The 25,504-nt window shown below is 42.1% G+C and overlaps 2 protein-coding genes across 2 annotated transcripts in view; both read left to right on the forward strand.

Annotated features, from left to right (window-relative positions):
- cadps2 (Ca++-dependent secretion activator 2) overlaps window positions 1–25,504 on the forward strand; it is a 342,906-nt gene that overhangs the window by 117,553 nt on the left and 199,849 nt on the right.
- Window positions 1,047–6,326, forward strand: LOC308091532 (uncharacterized protein). The gene is made up of 12 exons (XM_080437195.1): window positions 1,047–1,120; window positions 1,562–1,675; window positions 2,829–3,177; window positions 3,289–3,574; window positions 3,688–3,921; window positions 4,007–4,086; window positions 4,175–4,279; window positions 4,389–4,588; window positions 4,682–4,849; window positions 4,951–5,195; window positions 5,313–5,344; window positions 5,572–6,326. The coding sequence occupies exons 1-11, from the start codon at window positions 1,077–1,079 to the stop codon at window positions 5,330–5,332; spliced, it is 1,845 nt and encodes a 614-aa protein (XP_080293321.1). The 5' UTR covers window positions 1,047–1,076; the 3' UTR covers window positions 5,333–5,344; window positions 5,572–6,326.

The following is a 25,504-nucleotide window of genomic DNA, read 5'->3' on the forward strand; positions in this document are numbered from 1 at the left end:
GTTGCAGATTTCAACTTCATAGTTTCATAGACTTGTTGGACAGTACTATCATCAGTGTTGTTTACAAAAATAGCAGATCTACAAGCTGACGTGTGTTGTCAGCTTGTAGATTGGCACTTTTCTGTGAATGTTCCTCCCAGAATAGGGATGCTCAGGGTTCAAGTGGTTAATAACCCTGAGGATATAGTGTGTATAGTTTCAATGTACAGATTATTTATTTGTGGATATTATACTGTTTAGACTGATGATAGGTTCTTGGTTTACCTATGATCCTAGATTACTATTTCTTTGCATTTGATGTATTACCTTGTGTTTACCTTGCTGACTGTAAATCACTCTGGATTAGGAGCGTCTGCTAAATTGTAATTATAGCAGTGACTTCAGTAACCCCTTTACCTGACTGGCACTGGCCATAACATTTCAATTAATAAATATTTTCCTGGAGATGTTGTGATGTATATAGCCATCTGGCGAGTTGTGTACACCAGATATGTTATTTGCTACTAACATGATTATTATGTTATTTTCATAATAAACGTAGGTACTACGCCCAAAGTGTCCCACCGGCTTCCACACCCCGGAAGAAGAAGGCCCGCACTCGAGCCCCTGCTGGTCCAATACCCTTTGGACTTTCCCCTCTCCAGTAAGTATTACTGTATAAACAATCTATCTGCATTTACTGTAAACATCACATAGCCTACTGTAGATTTTCATCCAGGCACTTGAATCAAAGAAGCAGACTGGCAAGTGCAAAATAATGTTTATGTGAATTATAATGTTGTGACTTTTGTTGTTTTTAAGGCAGCATTATTTCCCAGGCAGAAGTGAAGACGACACGGTCTCAGCGTCAGAAATCATGAGCCTGCTGGAAGACAGGTACAAATCATTGTGATATGTTTGCCATGTACTTGCTAGCTGCTATATGAAATCTCTGTTTACATTACTATTCACATTGTTTGGTATTGATATATTTTATATATTATGTGCACGGCTCTTTACACTATAGAGTGGCATAATGTGACATTGTTACATTTCTGTTTAGCCTACATGACTTGAGTGTCCAGGAGGATCCAACCATGGACATGGATATTGAGGAGATCAATGATCTGAGGAACTGCATGTAAGTTACGGTAACCCTATGTTGAATGTGGTTAAAGGAGTAGTTCACCCAAAAAATGACTTATTTTCTATCAATTGCACACCCCATGAAGCCATGGATTTATTTGTGTTTTTGTCGCATTCCTAAGCTAATAATTGGATTCCTGTCTCCTACCGGCTAATGTATCCGGTAGGAGACACAAAGTAGATTATTTGTGTCTCCTACCGGACATACACCCGGGCATCAAATTATTGGCTTAGGAATGTGACAAAAACCAAAATAAATCCATGTATTCAAGGCTTCATGGGGTGTCCAATTGATAGAAAATAAATCATGTTTTGGGTGAAGTCCTCCTTTAATATATAATATTATATAATATAATAATATATAATAATATAATAACTGAATGATGGCATTCAGTTATTGTGTTCAGATGTTTATTACAAATTGGCTATTTGACAGTATTGACTGGGAAGATGATGATGCAGAGCCAGGTGATGAGGATCTCCAGGATTCAGAGGCTTCTCCTGACAGTGACACTTCTGATGAAGACTATGTCCCTGGACTTTGTATTCGGTATGTAATGTAACACTGCCTACTGTAGTAATATATTTAGTAATTTAGCTCACAAATACTATAGACTATACTACTGCACTGTGTCAATGTCTGGCTATTACTACATTTAGCCGACAACCTTGTGCATCCAACCCTGTGGAGGGTCGATACGCTAAATGTACAGATTGAAAATGTATATATGTTACAGTATGATTGGAGAACCAGGACGATTGAAGAAAGCGTGCTCGTTTTTACCACCCACCCAGCAAATCTGTAGAAGCAACACTAGAGGGAGCCACAAGCCAGGCTCGTGCACAAACATATATGGCCACGACCACACACACACACAGTCACACACACAGTCACACACACACACACACACACACACACACACACACACACACACACACACACACACACACACACACACACACACACACACACACACACACACACACACACACACATGCACGCGCTCATGCTTTTTTTTGGTTTATTGAAAGCAGGACTGCTAAGATACTTTTATTGTGTTCTGGCTTTTGTTTTACTTTCTCCCTGACACACACACACACACACACACACACACACACACACACACACACACACACACACACACACACAGTGATCCATGAAAAGAACTATTCTGTCCCTATCGGTTTACAACTCGAACGGCGCTGTGTCGACTCAGCAGAGCATCGGCCGGTCAGCGCGGGCACTCGCGCGCCTCCTCGGCCTCAAGCTCTGCTGAGTCGGCGCGCCTCCGTCATGGACAAGCGTGTGCGTGTTCAGCGTTCCCCTAGCGTAGCTTCCTGGTTGCTATGTGGGGGGGAACAACAAAAGACAGGTCCGCGTCGCATCAAAGCCCCGCCTCGTGGCGCCGCGTTCTCCTTCTCCTCCTCCTCGGAGGAGAAGGAGGACGGTTTATTACGTGAGGCTCGCGAGGAGGAGGCTCCTCCTCCTCCTCTTCGCGAGCCTCGCGTAATAAACCCCCGCCTCGCAGCGCCGCATCCTCCTTCTCCTCCTCGCGAGCCTCGCTAATAAACCCTGTCTCGAAAAGCCCCGCCTCGCCCCGAAGCCCCGTGCCTAAAAACGAGCGCTCTGTCTTCAATCGTACTGGTTCTCCAATCGTACTGTGACATATATACATGTTTTTACTTTTTTCATTCACTGACAGGACTGGTGGTAAACTGGAGTCATGTCCCTGCATCCACGGTTTGCCGGTGATTGGGTCGGATGAAACCGTTCATGACATCCCAGATGACGAAGAGCCACCACCATTACCATCAGTGGACACCATACCACGACACTTCCCAGAATCACTAAGGGTGGAACGTGAGGAAGACCTCATAGGGAAGCGTGCCTCCATACTGTACATGGACAGTCTGCTGGAACTGACAAATTTCCTTGTCCTACCAGTTGACAAATGTCCATATATGTGCAAGGTAACTGGGATGCAGTGCCAGTGCCGTCCACCCTATGTGGTCTCTGTCATCCCACGTGGAACTGCCTTTGTTATGGACTGGGTGAGTAATTGTTGCTCAAGTGCATGTCCTGAATTTGCATCTGAGCAAAGATCTGTGGTTGTCTCTGTGTATGGTGCATGTCAGTCCCTAATCATCATCTGTTTTACTCAGACCTGTGCCAGTGGCCATACCATTTGGAGGTGGAATTCTCAACCCACCCTCAAGTTTGGGATGCAAGCGGGGGACTTCATGTTGGCTTCCAACATTCTCTTGTCTGGGAACAACTACACTAAAATCGCCCTCTTGTTCAAGTTCATGAACATGGGGGTGGTTGCAGCAAAGACGTTCTTCAGCATCCAGGGCTCCTACTGTGTGGCTGCCATTAAGGAGTTCTGGACAGAGAAAAGAGGGGAAGTCATCGAGCGTCTCAAAGACAGGGATGATGTGGTGGTTGTAGGTGAGACAGCATTGTTTGTTGATGTTTAGGTGGTTTTAGTGGCACGTTGTCTTTACTGTACTGTACATTGACAAGCCGTTCATTCATTAAAAACTGTTAACAACTATCCACAGCTGATGGAAGGATGGACAGTCCTGGCTACTGTGCTCAGTACTGTACGTACACAGTGATGGAGAACGAGTCGAGGGACATCGTTTCCGTTGTGACTGTAGACAAGCGCCAGACCCAGAGGAATTCAGTCATCATGGAGAAGAAGGCGTTTGTCGAGAGTATGACTGAACTCCTCAGTGAGCTGAAGGTGGTCGAGGTGTGCACGGATGCCCATGTGCAGATCTCGTCACTCATGGGTAAGTACCGCAAGGCTTTTTTTTATTTTTTTAACATAATTATTTGTATTTTTTTTTTTTTTAATACTCTATCTTTCTCAACCAGATCGTGGGATGTTCCCAGGTGTTCAGCACAGTTTTGACATGTGGCATGGAAGTAAGAACCTAGCCAAACGTATCACTGCTGTAAGTATTGCATCACCTGGAAAATCTTGTCTAAATGTGTGTTATTTGTCAAAACTACAGTTGTGATTTGTGTCTATGTACTTTTCAGGCAGCACAGGCCACAGGACAGACTGTCTTGCTTACGTGGCTCAGGGACATTACAAGACACTTTTGGTGGGCTTGTGAAAGGGCTTCGACCTATATAGAATTCTTGGTAATGTTCAACATTATACATTTCTTGATGTTTTGGCTGAATAGCCACAGTATGATTTTGTGTGTGTGTGTGACACACGTATAATGTTATATTTTGTTTATTTTATTAGGATCTGTGGCTTGGCATCCTCCACCATGTTGTTAATGAGCATCGCTGGACACTGGGACACTGTCAACATGAGGACCTTGAGAAGGACAACGGCTCAGGCAAGGAGTGGTTGGAGATCGGGTCAAAGGCTCTGAACGTTCTCACAGATGTTGTGATGAACAAGCGGTGGTTGAAGACTGTGCACAAGTACCTGACCTTCAGGTGAGTAAGATAACAAGAGTTGACTGTAAAAATGTCCCCTCAATGCAGAAAAAGTCAATCACCATTTCTATGAATATATTTTGTCTTACACAGATCAACTGCAGACCTCGAGTCGTTCCAGAACCACATACTCATGTATGCCAGTAAACGGTTCTCATTTTCACCACCTGTTTATGAGGCCCGGACATTCCTTGCAGCGCTGGACTACAATTTCCACAATGACCGCCCTGTGAGGCAGAGAGTTGAAGATGGCAAGCTGATGTAAGTCTGATGGGACTAAACATTACAGAATTTCATTTATGAGTAATGTATAATTTTACTAATAAAAGGGAACTGTTATGTTGTGTTTGAAACCATAACAGGCCCAGAAGACTCTTCAAGAAGAATGCAAAGCGGTGGAGTTTTTATAACATCAGGGTCAACAAATCCTACGGTTACATTCCCGCTCTTCAGAGCCGCATTCTCTTGAAGAGAATTCTTTCTGATGCAGGGCTGCCTCAGAGAAGGCCATATGGACCGGAGGACCCCAGAAGACTTGGCCTTCTGCCTGTCATCCCGCCACCCCCAATAGAGGAGCTTCTACGGACGCACGCCAAGAGAGGTCAAGGTAGGTAGAAACACTAGATTTTTATAGTCCATGTAATCTTATTTTACCTTCTGCTACTGTATAAACTGTGTTCTCAGAATCTGAAGAATAACAACAGTGTTCCATTACTTTATTCAGGTCCATCGGTGAACAACTGACCCAACACACAGGTAAAATGTAATTTAGTTCTGCAACTTGTAGGTCTACTTTCACCTAGCTTTATTTGACTTTTTCTTTGTGTTTTTCCCCTGGACCGAATAGAATCCTAGTGTGCTGATTTGATTATAGAACAGCTATTCTTGAATAGCGCAGACCATATTGACAAAAGGAAGTCCATATGCTTTTCAAAGTTGTTCCTGATCGATCTTTCCTCCTTCTGTCTCCCTATTTCTCCCAGGTGAGAGATGTTCACGGTAGTCGTGCCTATCTTGGTGCCTGGACTGCTTCATCGGTGTTACGGCCATAGACATATAAAGGTAGACGCCTCCTCTGGCTCTGAAGCGTCGGCATCTCGGACGCACTTCCGCTTCCTCTATGCTTCTGGGGGGCAGCTGGAAATTTCCGTGTGCGTCACAGAAGGGGGCGTTCAGTAGGCCAATCAGACGCAGGTGGGGGCGGGACAACTAGATTCTGACAAGTCCTGGAAAAGACGCGCTGTGGTTGGCCAGTAGTCAACACGCTGTGATTGGCCAGTGCCCGTTCCCCCCGGAAATATGGTGGCACCATACCAAGCATGTCGCTCCAATGAACTGCAGAGGCCAATGAGGTATCTAGTGTGGTTACGGCTCTGTCCTCCTCACCTTCACGGCTCCTCCCCCCTCTCTGACTACTCCCTGGCTCAACTCCACTTCCACTTTCCACTGATCCTGTGTCTCCTCTCCAGTACCCCGGATTCCAACGCTGAGTTGTGCCGACCTGCGGAGCCACCTATCCACACCAACTCCGCTTTCCACCCGAAAATACTCCCACGGGCTTCACCCTACCTACGTCTCCTCCTTGCTGTGCGCTTGGGTCACACACGCTAGCCATAACAGTCGGAACAGGATCTGATGGACACCGTCATGACCCCCCACCATCTGCTGCCGCTCAGGCTAGCTGCAGAACTTGGTGCAGACAACCGGGAGTACTGCTACTACTGTTCTATGGATGGACCCCCCCCCCACCATCTGCTGGGCAGCCTAGGGTACGATGGTGCAGATGTGGTTATTGTAGGGACATGCCTACAGACCCGGAGAGGTTATGCTGCGGCCAGGAACCTATACGGTGCATGAGTCGGCGGCCACACTTCTGCACGTACTGCCTGGATGAAGGCAACCTACGCATTCACAGGCGGTACAGGGAGGACTTGCTGGTGCAGACAACCCGGAGTACTGCTTTGCTGCCTACAGAAACTACATCTTTTGGCAGTATAGCTCTTTAGGTTTGTATGAAAATGATAGCACAATGTCATAATTTTGTAATTATTTGCACACCTAATTTTCCAATTATTTGCAATCTTGAGTAATTTCTATAATTTTTTCATATCTTTTTTTCCTTTAGGTCAGAGAAACCGTGTTCCTGCGTGCTGCGCATGGGCCATAAGAGATCTCTTTCCTGACCCGTTTGGACACACACACACACACACACACACACACACACACACACTGACTCCACTTCAGTGGAGTCAGTACTGCTGTATGGGGCTGAAACATGGACCCTCACAGTGCAGTCAGTACTGCTGTATGGAGCTGAGACATGGACCCTCACAGTGGAGTCAGTACTGCTGTATGGGGCTGAAACATGGACCCTCACAGTGGAGTCAGTACTGCTGTATGGGGCTGAAACATGGACCCTCACAGTGGAGTCAGTACTGCTGTATGGGGCTGAAACATGGACCCTCACAGTGGAGTTAGTACTTCTGTATGGAGCTGAGACATGGACCCTCACAGTGCAGTCAGTACTGCTGTATGGGGCTGAGACATGGACCCTCACAGTGCAGTCAGTACTGCTGTATGGGGCTGAGACATGGACCCTCACAGCACAGCAGGAAAAGGTCTTGGATGGAGTCTACCGGCAGGGCACTGTATCAGACACACAGAACTGGTGGCAAGCAAACTGATACTGTGGGAGGGGAAAGAGGCGCACCACCTTCGTAGACACATTAACGAGTCCCGAGTTTGTGTCGGCTAGTCTGTCTCATCACATCATCACCACCATCGCTCTCCCAGATCCATTGCATTGTTGAGGGGTGTAGACGTGTGTAATATAGCAAATAATTTATTGAAGGTAAAGGTTGTAAAATTCAGTTATTTTACAACCTACGCTGTCAAAGCCAGCACCATATGTTATGGCAGTTAGCAAGTTTGATTCAAAGGATTCATAATCCTCAGATGAGCTGTTGTAAGTGTAACAGTGTGTAACAAGCAATGCCTGAGATTTTGTTAAAATATTGGGTGAGGTGTATGAAAGTTTTGACTCTGGGGAGAAAAAAAGCACACCAGGGTGTCTGGTTTGTAAGTAACCTGCAGATGTCTACATATGGACTAATATAAGACAAGTAATATGCTTTTTCATTCCCATTGAGGTACTTACTCATGCAGATTTCTGTATATAAGCAAAAGTATCTGATTGATGGAGAAGCTTTCAGATGGAATTGGTTGATGTGCAGTCATCCATTGCTCTGACCAAGTTAACAAATATCGGTTGTACCCCACTTATATTTGTGTTTAGCTTTTCTCATGAATCAAAACAAGGGCATGTTCTTCCATGACGAATGAAAAGTTCCGCAAGTATCTGAGTGAATTTCCCCTATAAGTCACTAGTACTCACTACCCAAGCCCAACTATGCTAAAATAGTATGTTAGTTAGCTCTACTACTGCCCTTTACTGACCAAAATGAATACTGGTGCACATACATTTATATGGTCAGCCCCAGAACGATTTTAGATCACTGTTTCATAATGATTCAAACTTGTTTTCACCAAATGTGGAATATGGACCTGCTGTAAGTACCATTATGTCTGCTTGTATCAAGCCATGTTGCCATAGTATTCCCACATTTCTGTATGGACTGTTGTCTGGAATTGATTATAATACCAGTAAAGTGGATGAAAATGAATCTGTCTAGTTTATTCCATGTGGTATTATATATATGAATGAATATCTACAGTATGAATCTGATACTGATCTAAACATTGTTCAGAACTGTATTGTATGATCTCAGACCTGTTATGTATTCATAGTAAACCAATGCCTAGTGAATGTGTCACACTCAGACTTTTCAGGAATACATTGAAAGACACAAATTGGGAAACACTGCCACCATTTGGAAAATATGCATTTATATATGTGTAAAACACAACCAAAAAATATTTTTTTCAATCAAAAAATATTGCTGACTTACAGCAAACAATACATTCATAGAATGCAGAGAGACAGTGTAGTGTCTCAGTAAACTATAGCAGGTTTTCCTAAAAAATCTGAAAAAAAACTGTAGAAACTGTAGCTTAGCGGCCAGGGATATATCCCGTATAATTCCCAAACGGGTCAGGAAAGAGATCCCGTATGGCCCATACGCAGCACGAAGGAACAGGAACACGGGTTCTCGGACCTAAAGGAAAAAATATATAAAAAAAGATATATAGAAATTACTCAAGATTGCAAATAATTGGAAAATTAGGTGTGCAAATAATTACAAAATTATGACATTGTGCTATCATTGTCATACAAACCTGAAGTGCTATACTGCCAAAATATGTAGCTCCTGTAGGCAGCAAAGCGGTATTCCCGGTTGTCTGCACCCAGTTCTGCAGCTAGCCTGAGCACCAGTAAGTCCTCCCTGTAGCGCCTGTGGATGCGGAGGGCGCCTTCATCCAGGCAGTACGTGCCGAAGGTTGACCGCCGACTCATGCACCGGAGAGGTTCCTGGCGGCAGCATAACCTCTCCGGGTCTGTAGGCATCTCTCTGCAATTGCCACATCTGCACCATCGGGCCCTAGGCTGCCCAGCAGATGGTGGGGGGTCATGACGGTGTTGGTCCATCCAAAACACATCATAAATGATCCCTGGCTCCCTGCGAACGACGACATGTCCAATCCTTCGCCACTCCTCCAGGGACAGGGACTCAACAATCTCCTGGAAAAGCAGATGGCATGGGAAACAATTCATCCAACAAACACATTTCAAGGCATAATCAGAACCTCTTGTATACATGTCCAGGTCTTGGTCATATACGTGTGACTGTATTCATTTACTGAAACAATAAGACGCAAACCTCAGCCTCGATCCTCCTCCCCTCTGCAAGGGACACATGCCTCTCCTCTACATCTCTATCTCCATCTCTCTGCTGGCCTCTTCCTCTCCCACCTCTGCCTCGTCTTCCTCCTCTGGTCCGAGGACCTCTCCGTCTCCCACCTCTGCCTCTCTCTCCTCTCCCTCCAATTGCTGCCTACAGAAATAAGGTGTATACTGTATACTCTGTACCGTTAACGTGTGTGTGTGTGTGTGTGTGTGTGTGTGTGTGTGTGTGTGTGTGTGAGAGAGAGAAAGAGAGAGATACATATGGTGTTGAGTAGACTATATTGTAGTAATAGTATACCATTACTGTAGCTTGTGCATCACAGTACAACATAGTATAGTACAAACAGGACAGCACAGCTTAGTATAGTATCATATAGCATTGGTTCTCAAAGTGGGGTCAGGGGGTCCCCAGGGGTCCTTGGGGGGGTTCCAGGTGTTCCCCAGGAAAAGTAGTTGATGTCCATAATCATTTGAAAATTGAAAATTGAAACACTTTATCCATTTATATGTTGGCTATCCAAAAATTGCAGATCTACAAGCTCACAGCATGTCACCTGCAAGCTTGTATATCTGCTATTTTTGAAGATATTTGAAAAATCGGTCCCTGGCACAAAACATTTTCAGATGGGGGTCCGCGGCCAAATATATATCAATTTGGGGGTCCTTGGCACTAAAAAGTTTGAGAACCAGTCATAGGTATAGGATAAAGTATATACAAGTATAGATATATATATATATACAGTATTCCATACATTATAAACACAAACTGACGTGAGGTTTCGTTTGGAACCTACCCTCATGCTTTCAAACAGATTTATTTTTGGACATAGGCTACACAGTAAATAACAAGGGTAAAGATGTTGGACGCCAAGATATCAGAGAAAATAATTAGCAAAACGTAGCTAAAGGCTAAAACTATCTACTGGAACATTACATTACAGTCATTTAGCAGAACATTTCAATATAACATCATGAAACAACCTCACAAAGTAACCTAAAATACTGTAAAATACTGTACCTCGCCAGAGTTCCCACTCGACATCATGCTTGCAGCTTGTCTGCTTCACAAGAATAATTGCACTGCAGAAGGGGGTTTCTCCGCCAAAACTCCCGACCTGGCAACCCGCAGAGACGGACGCTATGCAGCATTTAGCCACTAGATGTCGCACTTTCCCAATAACGCAAAATGTAAATATTAGAAAAAAACGGGCCAGACTTGACTATAGCACCTTTAATGGATTAAAGTTGCAGACTGATAGATTCTAGAAGAAGGATCATGCTGGTGAGAGAGCTCAGAATATAGGTGCTGTAGCACTCGTTGAGATTGATGGAAGCTTTTTTGGATCTGCATATAGAACATTGGTTCTCCAAGTGGGGTCCGGGGTCCTTGGAGAGGTTCCAGGGGGTCCCCAGCTAAAGTAGTTAATATAGCATCACAATCATTTTAACCAATTCATCCATTTAAGTTGGCTATTCAAAAATAGCAGATCTACAAGCTTGTACATCTGCTATTTTTGGAAATGTTTGAAAAAATGTTGAATCATTTAGATTTTTTTTAAACATAAATCTTCTCTCATGGGGGTCCCTGGCACACGACATTTTCAGATGGGGGTCCGCTGCCAAATACATATCATTTTGGGGGTCCTTGACTTAAAAAGTTTGAGAACCACTGATATAGAAGAAGGTCGGACAAATCTGGCTTCCTAGTTTTGACAATGATTTCAACATTTTCTCAGCCCAAAACATCTTTGTAGAGATATGGCTTCACACAATATTTTAGGTAAATAGACGCGCGTGCGTGCTGTCAAGGAGATTTGAAATATGACGTGTTTTTTTTCCAAAGCCCACACCGCCTTTGACCTGTTTTCAGTGTTTTTTCCACTAGATAGCGCTCCTTGCTAACCTGGGAGTGACCATTTGACCCCCAGGGAAGCAAAGAAGCAGCACATCCCGTGATCGCAATAAAAACAGCCCGTTCACAAGACCTGAAGCCGATTCTACAAATGTCTCCTATAAATCCCAACAGTATTCTGAAAAACCTATGTTTCAGTGGTGCTCAAACTTTATCATGTCAAGGACACCCAAAATTATATGTATTTTGCCGCGGACCCCCATCTAAAAATATTTTGTTCCAGGGACCCCCAGAAGCAAGGATTTGAGTTAAAAATGTTCGCTTTAAAAGAATATAAATATATTAATTTGCACAAATTTTCTCGATTTTTCAAAAATAGCAGATCTACAAGCTCGTAGCGCGGCACTCGGTGCCGCGCTATGAGTTTGTATATCTGCTATTTTTGAATTGCCAAAGTGTCATTTTACAATGAATTTTGGCTATGGCACTGAATGAGTTAATGGGTTAAAGGATTTGGAAAAATTGCCTTTTCTCTGCTTTCTGTTATTTTTGGGCGTAAACTTCGGCGGGGGGATCGTTGTGAAGAATACTATTCTATGATTTTTCAAAGGTTAGTGAAAACACTCGGAAATCGCTGGCAAGGGCAACATAGACAATGTTTTTTTCTGCCAGCTAATGAGTTAATATGAACTTAAATAACATACTGTGCTATGTACGTAAATAGCTGACAGCTTCCTCCTGCTGCAGCTGAGGTTATGTATTGATACTCTTGATCTCTCCTGTTCTTGCGATCTCGTGTGTGTGTGTGTGTGTGTGTGTGTGTGTGTGTGTGTGTGTGTGTGTGTGTGTGTGTGTGTGTGTGTGTGTGTGTGTGTGTGTGTGTGTGTGTGTGTGTGTGTGTGTGTGTGTGTGTGTGTGTGTGTGTCCTGCTGTGAGAAGTTTCCTGCTTAGTGCCAGGGGTTCGTGCCATGTGTTAATGCAGAGGGTGTTAAACTCTGAGTTAAACAAAGGGTTCATGACTATGTAGGAAGTCATTGGGGTAGCTCGTATGTATAAGCCGAGACCATTCAGTGTTCTAAGAGCCAGACCCGGGGGTACTCCTATTACATGTCTCTCCTTACTCGAGTAAAATCGCTCATACTTTGAATGCTTGTCTTGCCTCATTGTGTATGTATGTTTTTGAGCACCCTCTACAGACAATTGACAGTGTCTGTGTGCGTGCGTGCGTGCGCATAGACAAGGAACTGATTAACTCCATGAGTAGATCACAGAGACCGCTAAGTCCGAGGCCAGCTCTACTGTAGCATCGACCCGAAACCAACCACAGCCATGTTCATCTTCAACAGCGAACATGGTGTTTTGTTTTGGCCAAAATGGCTTGAGTTGAGGGGGGGGGGGGTTCCAGCGGATCCCAAGCAAAATAAGTATATATAGCGTCACAATCATTTTAACCACTTTATCCATATTTTACACTTTGGCTATTCAAATAGATAGATAGATATACAGAAATCTGGGCAGATACACAAGCTCATAGCTCGTCCACTTCGTGCCGCGCTATGAGCTTGTAGATCTGACATTTTTTGCCAGTCTTTGAATATATTTTAAAGCGATTTTTTAAAACTCAAATCTTTGCTTCTGGAGGTCCCTGGCAATTTTTTTTTTTAAAGGATGAAATGAAGCCAGCAGCTTTGCTACAGCACATCATTGGTCCTAGGAGCTGGCCGTGGTGCTGAAACAACCATCTGTACTGTTTACCACGGAAGTGGACTGGCCTGTGCCACCACCACAATCAGAGAAGAGAGGCTTCTATCTTCTTTTACCTATGTCATCAGAGTACAGGGGAGAGGAGGCAGTGCAGACCATAAGAACAGGCCCAGATTAAACCTTTGTGGAGCCCAGGGCGGGGATACAACGCTGTTCGGTGTCGTTTTGTCTTGGGAGGGGTGCTGCGGAAAGTTTATGGGTTTAAGGGTTTAAAGGGATATTTCACTTTCAAATGAAATAAACATTAAGAAATATATAAAATATAAATGGAAAAAGTAATGGAAAAATGTCCTTCAAATGCGTTCGGGGGCCGTGATTTTGCCATTCCTTTTTTCATGTATTTTTTAATATATTTTTTTAATGTTTATTTTAAATGAAATATCCCTTTAATGGCCAACGCGTTCACACCGTTTTACTGCTACTTCAGCAGCCCCCACGACACTATTTTTCCGCTGTTACTTGCACTAGTCCCACACTTTTTCTTTCTTTAATTTTTTTGTGCCAGGCTTTTTGGCAGCCCCCTAAAGCCTGTACATCAAGACGGGCCTGCATGAGAAGATGTACCTTCTCTCTCAGAGAACAATAACTCTGTATTATCTCATACTTAGGAGTAGATGTGGCAGCAGGTTGAATCATACTCAGAGACAAGTAACACTGGAGGCGGTAATAATAATGACCCCTGCTGTCATCTCTGGGCTGCTGTGTCCATCCTGTTTGTTTTGCAGGTGGCTCGTTAGCGTCATTTGAAACACCTGAGGATCCTACGTACAGTATAAGTCTGACAAATGCAGTCTGACGGCCTTCTCTGCTGCTCTGCATGTCACTTTTTGATTTGCACATTGTTTTATGTTATTTAAGTTGCTTTTTGTTACACTTCACAACTTACACTATCACACCACTGACAACACTGTCATATAGCCACATGCACCCTATAGAGTCCCTATTCTTTCTGAGTATGTCACAATAGAGGATATGCGTGTGACATCATCATCAAACCCGGAAGTTATGCAGGAATGCCTACTGAGTGTCAAAAAAATACTTTCTGGCCTTGACAGCCCATGCATCCAAACAGAAAAGTCATATCTGATTGCATTAAACAACATTAAACAATGTTAAACTCACTTTGCATGTTGCTTTGCCACTCGCTTTGCCACTCGATGTGCCATTCACTTTAAGCATGCGCATATCCTCTATAGGCAAAAATACTGATGTATATTTTGTCAATGTTTTGCCTTGTCTTTCTTTGTTTTGTCTTCTCTGTCCACATGAAAAAATAAAGTTTGTGTGTGTGTATATATATATATATATATATATATATATATATATATATATATATATATATATATATATATATATATTTTCTTTTTTTTTTATTTTTTTTTTTTTATTTATAAATAGGCATAAATAGAGACACATTTGGCAGAAATAGGTGTGTTGTGCGCGTGTGTGGACACACATTTAAGGCGGGGTACATAGGGTATTAAAAATACAATGAATTGAATTTAGACTTTTCAGTAGGCGGAGATCTGTGATCATCTGGCCATGTGCCAGATGATCACCTTAGTACCTAGTGGTGTAAATTGACCTCAGGTCTCCTGTGTTGTAGCCACAAGTTAAAGGTAGGGCACGTGATATTTTTTGGTTAAAACAAAACGTGTTTTTGTTAAAAGGTTAAAGCTCTATATTCTGATAGTAATCATTGCTATAGAGTATTTGTTCTGCTACAGGGGTCTCCCTGTCTCTCCAGCTCTTTAATAAACAGAAAATAAATTTTCAGGTAGGTGTCTAAGTGACACAATTTCAGTCAATCAGCCAGAGAGAGTACCCGTTTATCGGCTTCATTTTGTGTTCCAGTTCGTCTGCTAATTTATTTGTGTCATCACTTCCAATTTCACTTGTATAATCTGTATCCTGTGTGAGTTCTCTCTCCTTGATTGGATAAAATTGGTGTCCTGACCTGAAAATGCATTTTCTGTTTAATAAAGAGCTGGAGAGACGTGGAGACTCCTGTTACAAACACAAACACTCTATAGCAATGGATACTATGACAATATATAGCTGGCACACTTATTTTACCCAAAGAAAATCACTTGCCCTACCTTTAACACTTTCACTGCCAGACTTATTTCTAGCTGCGTGCACCCACTGCCAGCGATTCTTCGATTTTCTTACCTTTTCAAGTAGTCGCAGAATATTTATCTCCAGTATGATCGATCGTTTCACTGTGAAAAAAATATATATATTTTTTTTTTCCTGAAATGACGTTTTAAAACGTCCTTGGCAGGCGAGTGTTGGATTTGAAAGGACTTTTTAAAACGTCTTTGGCAGGCAATTTAAGTGGTACGATTTACTGGGGCAGAACAACATGGAACAAAGATCTTAGACAGTTCAGTCTAAGTGTCAACATTGTGTGGGAATGAATGGGAGACCCGCTTACCTAATTGTTAGTCACCAACTGGCCATGGCCATGGCACACCGCCTACAGCTGTGTGAGGTGGAGGAAGGCAGTGAACGCTCTGCACACTCCTCAGCAGAGATGGGGTAATATCAAAGACATTCAATTATTAACACATTGTGTGCCAGAGGTTTATTAAAATAGGGTACGTTCAGTGCCAGCATATCTTCCATCCACTTACGTTGATATGTTTCGTGCTGTAGAAGCCCCGACGTGGAAGTGCATGTAAATAAAGCGTGCGTGCGAGACAGCGGAGGGTCCCGACTAACGCCTGGAACAATAATATTTCTAACGCGATCCTCCATTGCAGAGTGATCGCCGATCGAAAACGGCTCACTTCCACCACGTTAAAAAGAAATGGAGATATGAAGCTTTTAGTCAAGGAGCTAACATTGGAGCGGCTGACCGGAAGCATTTTTGACACGGATCGACATCCGGCCTCTCCTTCTCAGAGACTCCTTGGATGATCCCAACGTTTCGCTAGAGCGCCCCACGTGGGAAAAATATATTTTAACGGCACATGACGCATGGCTTCTCAAAAACGGTCCGGACAGTTTATGGCACTCAATGTGTTAAAGGTACGCCATCCCAATTGGAGCCACTCGCAAACGCCCTTTGTTTACTGGTGCCAGATCCCGCGAGAGTGCGTCGCTGGCACAGAGAAAGGTTGATCATAAAGTCGATTTTCTCCTTATTTGTCTCTCTGAAAAAAAGCCTTTTTTAGTGCGAACATCTTGGGAAGATTGTGTGGTTTGTGACGATCGGGTCCAATATTTAGTTCATTGAGCATGGAGCTAAATAATGGTTCAGAAGCTGTGCTCACGTTCACTCTTCCATTGGAATGAATAGACTCCAACCTGTTTAGTCTCTTAAAAAGGCGGCTGCCTACTTGAAGTAAACCGGAGATGGCATGTCTGTCTTTTTTTTTGTCTTGGGTAGTGAAAACGTTTAAAAAAAATAAGAATATTTAGATAAGAGCTTTATGCCCGACATCAACAATATGGTAGCAGTTAGTGCTGAACCATGAGTAACGTCCTTGACATCAAACATTTCAACTGTCACTCTACGGGAAAAAAACATGTAGCCTACTGTACCACTGATATTCAGACCTGGGTGTTTTCCTTGCCTACCCTTTTGTCCACTCAGCCAGGTCTGTGTGTGTTAGGAAATATGGATGTGCTTTGGAGATGCTATGTACAGTCTTTACTGTACATTGTTGTATTCTGTTCTTATGTATTCCATGTTTGAACAGGCTGTGAAACCAAATGTCCCTCTGGGACTATAAAATCAAATTGAATCGAATCTACCCTCGCTATCCAGCCTGATGGAATTGACCTGATCTAGTAGCAATATTTGACCACATGCTGCCATACAGTGGCCCATCATATCATGTACTGTAGAGTGATGCAGACTGATATTGGGCTCCGGGGCTGAATTTCCCTTTAGGCATGGACTGTGAGGCTGGTCAGCCTGCCAGGCTGACCAGGCACCACCCTTTAGTGTGCGATTCCAAAATGGTTTATAACTGATTCCCACCCTGTTGTTATGCCAGTGGTTCTCAAACGTTTTCATGTCAAGGACCCCCAAATTGATATGTATTTGGCCGTGGACCCCCATCTGAAAATATTTTGTGACGGGGACCCCCCAGAACAGAAGATGTATGCTTTTTTTTAAAGTTAAAAAATAGCATATTATACATGCTTGCAGCGCTGCACAAAGTGACGCGCTGTGAGCTTGTATATCTGCTATTTTTTAAATAACTCATTTAGCTGGGGACCCCCTGGAACCCCTCCAACGACCCCTGGGGGTCCCAGGACATCACTTTGAGAACCACTGCGTTTTTCAACTTGGAAGAGGAGAACAGGCTTTGGCTATTACACCCAGCTTAAGGGATCATGACACCCACCCACAGCTGTGGCTTTTCCTTCTATAATCTCACAGACATGTTTGATACATGTTGGCCTTCTTGCATCCGACTATGACAACATTTAGGTTTTTCTATTTAGTTTGTTTTTGTTGTTGTTTTTCCACATCTCTCTCCCTCTAACCACAGTTCAAAGGAGCGTGACTTTAGTGCCATAAAAGCGCTAGATTATCCCCTTTAACCCATTAAGACCTGAAGCCGATTCTACAGATATCTTCTAAATCCCAACAATATTCTGAAAAAAACGTATGTTTCTATATCAGTGGTGCTCAAGCCTTTTCATGTCAAGGACCCCCAAAATTATATTTATTTGGCCGCCAACCCCCATCTCAAAATACTTTTTTTCCAGGGACCCCCAGAAGCAAAGATTTGAGTCACAAATTTTCGCTTTAAAACAATATATATTCAAAGATTTGCACACATTTTCACGAATTTTCTAAAATAGCCAAAATTGAAAGACATTTTTTTTTTTGCTCAAATCAAAAAGTGACACAGATGCGTTCCAGGACTTAATGGGTTAAGAGTCTGCCACGGTGGCAGCTACATCTGTCACTAACCTCTTCATCCGCTCGAGGCGTGCCCATTTCCATTTATCTCCATGCAGAGACCCCTTCTCTCTTTCTGCCTCGTCTCTGTCCCCCTGAATCGTGTTTTCAGAGAAACGTTTCTTTACAGTCGGCAACAACCCTTCATGGTGGCGAGGTCCGTCCCCCGTTGTGTCGACATCTCACCCCCCTCTTTAGAAACGGCTTCCTTTATTTTTTCCTCAGGGCAAGCACCTTTGTCTTTCTCCCCTCCTGTCTTTCTACCTTGAAGTGTCTTTGTTACGCACCATTACTCCTGACAAGCGTCGACCGTTCATCTCCATCTGCTGTCGGTTCACCCTCCGCAGGCTCACATCCGCCCCCACCCCGCGCCCCCCAACGCATCATCATCAGCCGAACTCCTGAAATGGAACCAAATCAAGTCGGTGGCATCGTGGAGTAAATACCAAAGTCTCAGCTTAAACCCTCTAGTCTTAGAGAACCGGACTCGGAGCAGGCGGCATGGCAAGGGAGAGCTCTTGAAATTGGAAGCTCAAACGGAACAACACAATTACCTGCAGTTCCCATTAGTGGCCCAGCAGGTGCCGCTATATTTCACCTCCTGCAGGGCTGCAGAAGCAATTACGCTCCATTCAAGTGAATCAGGTTTTGGCCTGGACTTTACACTTGATTTTATTACCTTTTTAGTTAACATTTTCATTAATACTTTTATGATTTCAATTGCTAGTTTAATAGTCAGTCTGTCAATCAGCTTCCTACCTCCAGCCTTAATTATTTTCCACTAGTGTACGTCTAAGACCGTGGATGTCTTTTCCTCCATTGAACCATTTAGATGGTGTCAAGAAGAAGGTATTTTTCTTATCAAGATGTGTGTTTTATCATCAAATTTGTTCTTTCAATATCTGCAGTCTACTCTGCACTCAGAGTATGTCAAAGATTTATTTCCAACGATCTGCCAGAAGAGGTTATTTTCTGTTTTTAAGTTGTAGTTATTGCCCGCTGTGCACAGTTGTTCCTAGATTTGGAAGGCACTAGACTCCAAAAGTCGAGTCAGGGCTCCAGACTATATAGAGCTTATATCTTGACACGCTGGGAAATGATATAAATAGTGTCCTGGATGCTTTAAAACCTGTTTGGGGTTCGCCACGGGGATGAAAATATGTGCTTTCACTTCAAATCATGTCATCAAAGAGGAAGCTTTGTCAGTGGAATATAACACAAGGGAGAGTTATGGTCAGTGTTGCAATGTCTGCTTATTAATAGTGACTTTGGGCTTGTTTTTCTGTAAAGTTGCTTGTAAATATTGGTTAGTTGCGGGTTGCGTTTTTTTGGGGCTTGTTTCTAAAGTGTCGTTTAAAGGAGAATTCCGGACATTTTAAGTGTTATCTTTGATGTGTCGTTACTCACCTACCGACGTAAACAGTGGCATTGTTTATTTCCAGATATTCCCCTGTCGTCATATTTTCAACCTCCTCCGTTGTCATAATGGGAGCGCGTGTCATAGGGAAATTCGTCTATTATAACCGATGCAAAGTTATTTTTTTCTCTACTACTACTCATTGTGGAGTCTGATGATAGTCAAACATGCAGTGAAAGTTCCTGAGAGGCTACCGCTAATGACGAACGAGCTAACGCTAGTTGCTTGTTTCTCAACATGGCAACACCAAGTTGCCAGGTTCTGGGAGAGAAACAAGCAACTAGCGTTAGCTCGTTCGTCATTAGCGGTAGCCTCTCAGGAACTTTCACTGCATGTTTGACTATCATCAGACTCCACAATGAGTAGTAGTAGAGAAAAAAATAACTTTGCATCGGTTATAATAGACGAATTTCCCTATGACACGCGCTCCCATTATGACAACGGAGGAGGTTGAAAATATGACGACAGGGGAATATCTGGAAATAAACAATGCCACTGTTTACGTCGGTAGGTGAGTAACGACACATCAAAGATAACACTTAAAATGTCCGGAATTCTCCTTTAAACCAGTGGTTCTCAAACATTTTCATGTTAAAGGGATAGTTCACCCCAAAATTTACTTTTTTGTTATTGTCGCATTCCTAAGTCCTAATTTGATGACCAACGGACTGGTAGGCAGCGGCTCCGGTAGGAGACACAAAGGAGATTCTTTGTGTCTCCTACCGGAACCACTGCCGGTCATAAGATTATTGGCTTATGAATGGGACAAAAACAAACAAAAAATACCCATGAATTCAAGGGGTGTCCATGGGGTGACTAATCGATAGCAAAAAAAGTCATTTTGGGGGTGAACTATCCCTTTAAGGACCCCCCCCAAATTAATATGTGTTTGTCCACGGACCCCTCCACCCCCCCCCCCCCCATCTGAAAATATCTTGTGCCAGGGACCCCCTTACAAGCTGTGTGTTGTTAAAGTGTTAAAAAAAAATATTCAAAATGTAAAACTTTTTGTCTTTTTTTTGTTCTTGAAAATAGCAAATCTACAAGCTCACAACGCATTGTGATCTTGTAGATTGTCTATTTTCAAATATCCGATGCTTATAGGTTTAAAGTGCCTATTATAGTCGCTTCTTTTGGGCTTGTTTTCATAGACCTGGTTGTTTATTTCTCTCACAAGATCTGGTACCGTTGGCAGACATATTACATAGCATTGCATGCCAGACACACACACACAGTGTGTCTAATTTATGCTTATCATAGGATCTGGCCAGGCTGATGATCTCAATATTTCGTCACACTTGAAGGTGTGGCGTGTTAACAAACATAAAAGACATAATCTGTTGGACAGAGGAAGAGACTTTAAGCATCTTACATATTTCTTATTGCATTACATACATGTTATGTCGTGTTGGTTATCGCATCAAGAATCAAAGAGAAGGGTTTATTTGTCACTCATACAGGTATGGGCTGAATTCTTTTTGTGGAATATGCTCACCAAGACTGCTTGAAGATGATAATAATAATAATAATAATAATAATAATAATGATAATAATTGTAATAATAATAATAATACTGGACTGTAATTAAATAACTTAGAATAGAATAAAAATAATTGCTTAGTAATAGCAGCAATGGGAAATATGCAGAATGGGGGAGGGTGCGTGTACAATTGAATGTACGGTGAGCTAATAAATACGCATACTGTACATATACATCAAATAACACTTTTGTATCTATGTGCATTAGTGCAAGGGTTCCCAAACCTTTAAGGCCACAACCCCCCACAATAATCATATTTGAACTGATGCTATGTTCACAATGTTTGCCTCTTTCTTACGCAATATTTGCCAATTCTGTATTAAAAAGGTCTTAAAAGTCATTCAATTGTAACTTTAGAAATGTGCAGATACCCTGTATACACTTATACTGTATGTTGGTTTGTTTACTTTTTTTTGTGAGAAAACATTGTTGCACATTAAGCTAATCATCTGGGGACCCCTCAGTTTGGGAACCACTGCATTAGTGTGAGCAAAGCAAAGCGACTTTCATTTGGGGACGGCTTCTCTACACAGTTCTAGGATGGATTAGGGGGGAAAGAACGTTTGTCTGAAGCCTTGGGAGAGAACTGGAGCACAGAGACCTTGTTATAAATGGACAGTATTAGGTTGAAGCGAACACTCTGACACTTCAATGCAGTATAGTTTGTCCTCCGGCTTCTCTCAAGTACAATTGCACTGGCATTAGGAGGATACAACACCAGCTATACAACACACGATGCTCACTGTAGATAAAATCACTCAATCAATCAATCAAAACAAAACACTAAAACATTAATGTGTACAGTGACCTCCAGTCAGTCGCAGTGTTGATTTTGTCGACTAAAACTATGGCGAAATATTTTCGTCGACTACCTTTTTTCACTGACGAAAACTAAATAAAAACTAAGCTACAGTATGATGACTAAAACTAAGACTACATATATTGACGATTTTGTCAACAAATAAAAACTAGACTAAAATGTTAGGGAGGGATCTAGTGGAGAAGAGATCCAGTAGAACTAAAAGACAAGTCATTTTATGTTTGGTTGCGCTGGGGTGTTGCGCTCTGAAAATAGCAGATCTACAAGCTCACAACGCGTCGCAGCGCGACGCGTTGTGAGCTTGTAGATCGGCTATTTTCAGCATGCAACCAAGTGTAAAACCAGGCAAAAACCAGGCATTACGACGCCATCAAGGCACCGCCAAAATCAACTGTAGATTTAGTCGACGATAATCTTATGATATTTAGTCGAGTAAAACTAGACTAAAACTAAAGCATTTCAGATGACTAAAATATGACAAACTAAATGGAATTTTATTCAAAAAGACTATGACTAAAACTAAATCTAAATCTGTCAAAATCAACACTGGTCAGTCGGTACCAAGCTAACGTGTGGCTACAGATGGTGACCCCAAATATTCTCCTGGCCGTTGCTTCCCAGAAATGTTTGTCTGCAGACCGGAGGCTCTTGTCAACGAGTCTACGGTACCTTCGAGTCAGATGCATCTTTTATGTATAATTACAAAGGCTCTCTCTAGCCTGCAGCTAGACATAAATACGTGTGCTGCTATAAAACCCACTGGGCACCATATAAAGAAAGAGAATGGGTAGCACTTTATAAGAACTTATGAGATAAGAAATCTAGCCACCTTTTTTTTTTTTCCCAAGAAGTTTGCAGTATTTGTATTGGGTTATATATCGGTTCGTGTGGCTTCATGTAATCTAATCTAGCTATTATTGTATGATAATAAAGCTCGCTTGTCCTTGCCAGTTCTTCCAGCATTGCAAATAAGGCCTCAGGAAGTTAAACAGGAAACGGGGGTTACGGGTGTAACCTATCGGTTCTAAAGCCGGGGTAGAGCTACAGTATTTGCACTTTCTTTTCTCGCTGGTTGCATTCGTTGAATAATCTTTAAAGCTAAATTTGTCCAGAGTATTTCTGTAGCTCAAACACAGCGGAGTTTTCTGCTAAATTAAATGAACACCGCTAGAGGTCAGTTAGCGACACGCGCCACTGCTACACGCTAAACTACATGTGTAGCCGACAGAAGCAATAAAAAAATGTATGACTTACATTTTATTAAATATTTTCATTTTCACAAGTTTTGAACCATAATGCAGTGGTAGAGACCAGCACACTTGCAAGTATAACTGGCTTGACCGGCAAGAAACAAATCATCACAATATGTACCGTCCAAAATGCAGAACATACAACGGATGAAGGAAACAGACAACACACAACATAAAACCCTATACTATACACACATCCCCCAAAACAACTAAAGACAACAAACTAATAAAATGAGACCAAAACAACCAGAAAACATTAAAAAACAGGAGCTAAATTATACATGATTTCCTTCCTGGGCCACCGTGACCCACTCCCCACTCGTTAGAAGCCCCAACCACTGCTCCCTCGCCACTGTAGGAACCGTGACACCTTCGCACAGAAGCACTTTTTTCTGTTTGTCGGTGAGGCACTGGTGGAAAAAGTACCCAAATGTTTTACTTAAGTAAAAGTATCAATACTGCAATGTAGAAGTACTCTGTTACAAGTAAAAGTCCGGAATTCCAAATTTACTTGAGTAAAAGTACAAAAGTATTGGTATAAAAATTAACTTAAATTACCAAAAGTACTAAAATGTTTGAAAATAGCAGATTGTAGATCGGCTATTTTCAAATAGCCTAGGTATAAAATATAGCTAAAGAGGTTAATGTATGTTTTATGACATAATAATTTATATCTGCAAAGTAGCTAGTAACTAAAGTTTTCAAATTGTAGTGGAGTAAAAGTACAATATTTGCCTCAGATATATAGTGGAGTAGAAGTAAACGGTGTAACTCTGTCATAGTGAAATTTTGAAGAGCTAAAAACATAGACTATAACTGTTTACATATAGATACTTTTAGTGGATCCTCTATTGACAGAGTTACAGAATATCAATATCTGGGTATTTGGCTCGATGAAATACTATCATTCAAACATCACATTGCTTAGCTCACCACCAAATTAAGGCCAAAAAAATGGATTTCTTTACAGAAACAAAGTCAGCTTCCCGATGATCTGCAGGAAAAGGATCATTGAAGCTGTATTTATGTCAGTATTGGATTACGGTGATGTAATTTATAGAAATGCTGCCCCTACTACTCTTTTACCCCTGGACACTCAGCACTTAGATTCATTACTGGTGAAAGCTACAGCACCCATCATTGTACCCTTTACGACAGGGTAGGGTGGTCCTCCCTCTCTGAGAGAAGAAATGGGCACTGGTATCAGTTTATTTTTAAGGCTATCGATGGGAAGGTTCCACCCTACCTAACATTACTATTAGAATGGAAAAAAAGCACTTACCACTACCAGACCCGCTCAAGTGACTGGCTTACACTTGAGGTTCCACCTGTTCCGCCTGAACTGGGGAAATCTGCTTTCTGCTTTGATGCTCCTATTTCATGGAACACTCTACAACTCACGCTAAAAATGAATGCTCCAACATCCTATGGACAATGTAATCACCTGCTCTTAATTCTCCCTACCTCAACATGTAATTGTTTTTAACTTACAAATGTTCTGTTATGGTTTATTTTGTTGTTTCTGTGTTTTATACCTGTATTTGCCTTAATTGTTGATTTTTGTGTATGTAATCTCGTCAGCATTGCAAATGAGGGTAAACCTCAATGCTCTTTTCGAGAATAAATAAAGGTTTCAATCAATACTCTACGGGCGTATGGGGTTTGTTTATGGTTATGTCTGAGTCATAGTGACATGCCTACTTATGGGTGTATGGGGTTTGTTTATGGTTATGTCTGAGTAATAGTGACATGCCTACTTATGGGTGTATGGGGTTTGTTTATGGTTATGTCTGAGTCATAGTGACGTCAGAGGTCCTTCGGCCAGGCCGGTCCTCCCTTAAAGGGGAAATCCACCCATTTTCAATATTTAACTATGTCATTAATATAGCATAAAGGAGTTGTGTGGAAATAAGAAAAAATTTAAAAAAAAAATTAACATTGCAAAAAAATGTAACATTGCAAAAAAATTAACATTGCAAATTACACCATGATGAGTCATCACAGTGTAATTTGCAATGTTAATTTTTTTGCAATGTTACATTTTTTTGCAATGTTAATTTTTTTTTTAATTTTTTCTTATTTCCACACAACTCCTTTATGCTATATTAATGACATAGTTAAATATTGAAAATGGGTGGATTTCCCCTTTAAGCCAAGTTTAATATAGGATTTGAAAAAGTAAAATAGTGAAAGTAATAACAGATCTACAAGCTCCCAACGCCTCACATCGCGGTGCGTTGTGAGCTTGTAGATCTGCGTATTTTCTCTACTTTTGTGCTGCACTCTTGTATGATGATAGTGTGGCATCAATTTACGAAAAAAACATAAAACAGATGGAGACACAAGGTTTCTGCACGACAACAGCAACCATAACGCAGTGGCAGAGACTACGTGTTTCCATGGAGAGATATATCTCTTATATACACACACACACACACACACACACACACACACACACACACACACACACACACACACACACACA

The sequence above is a fragment of the Gymnoscopelus braueri genome (assembly GCF_963280865.1).
Source record: "Gymnoscopelus braueri genome assembly, chromosome: 9".
Lineage (NCBI taxonomy): Eukaryota > Metazoa > Chordata > Actinopteri > Myctophiformes > Myctophidae > Gymnoscopelus > Gymnoscopelus braueri.

Coding starts and splice junctions, on each gene's coding strand:
- LOC308091532 (XM_080437195.1), top strand. CDS start 1,077: ATGGACATGGATATTGAGGAGATCAATGATCTGAGGAACTGCAT. Junction 1,121..1,561: donor AATGATCTGAGGAACTGCAT/GTAAGTTACGGT, acceptor GCTATTTGACAG/TATTGACTGGGAAGATGATG. Junction 3,922..4,006: donor GCAGATCTCGTCACTCATGG/GTAAGTACCGCA, acceptor TTTCTCAACCAG/ATCGTGGGATGTTCCCAGGT.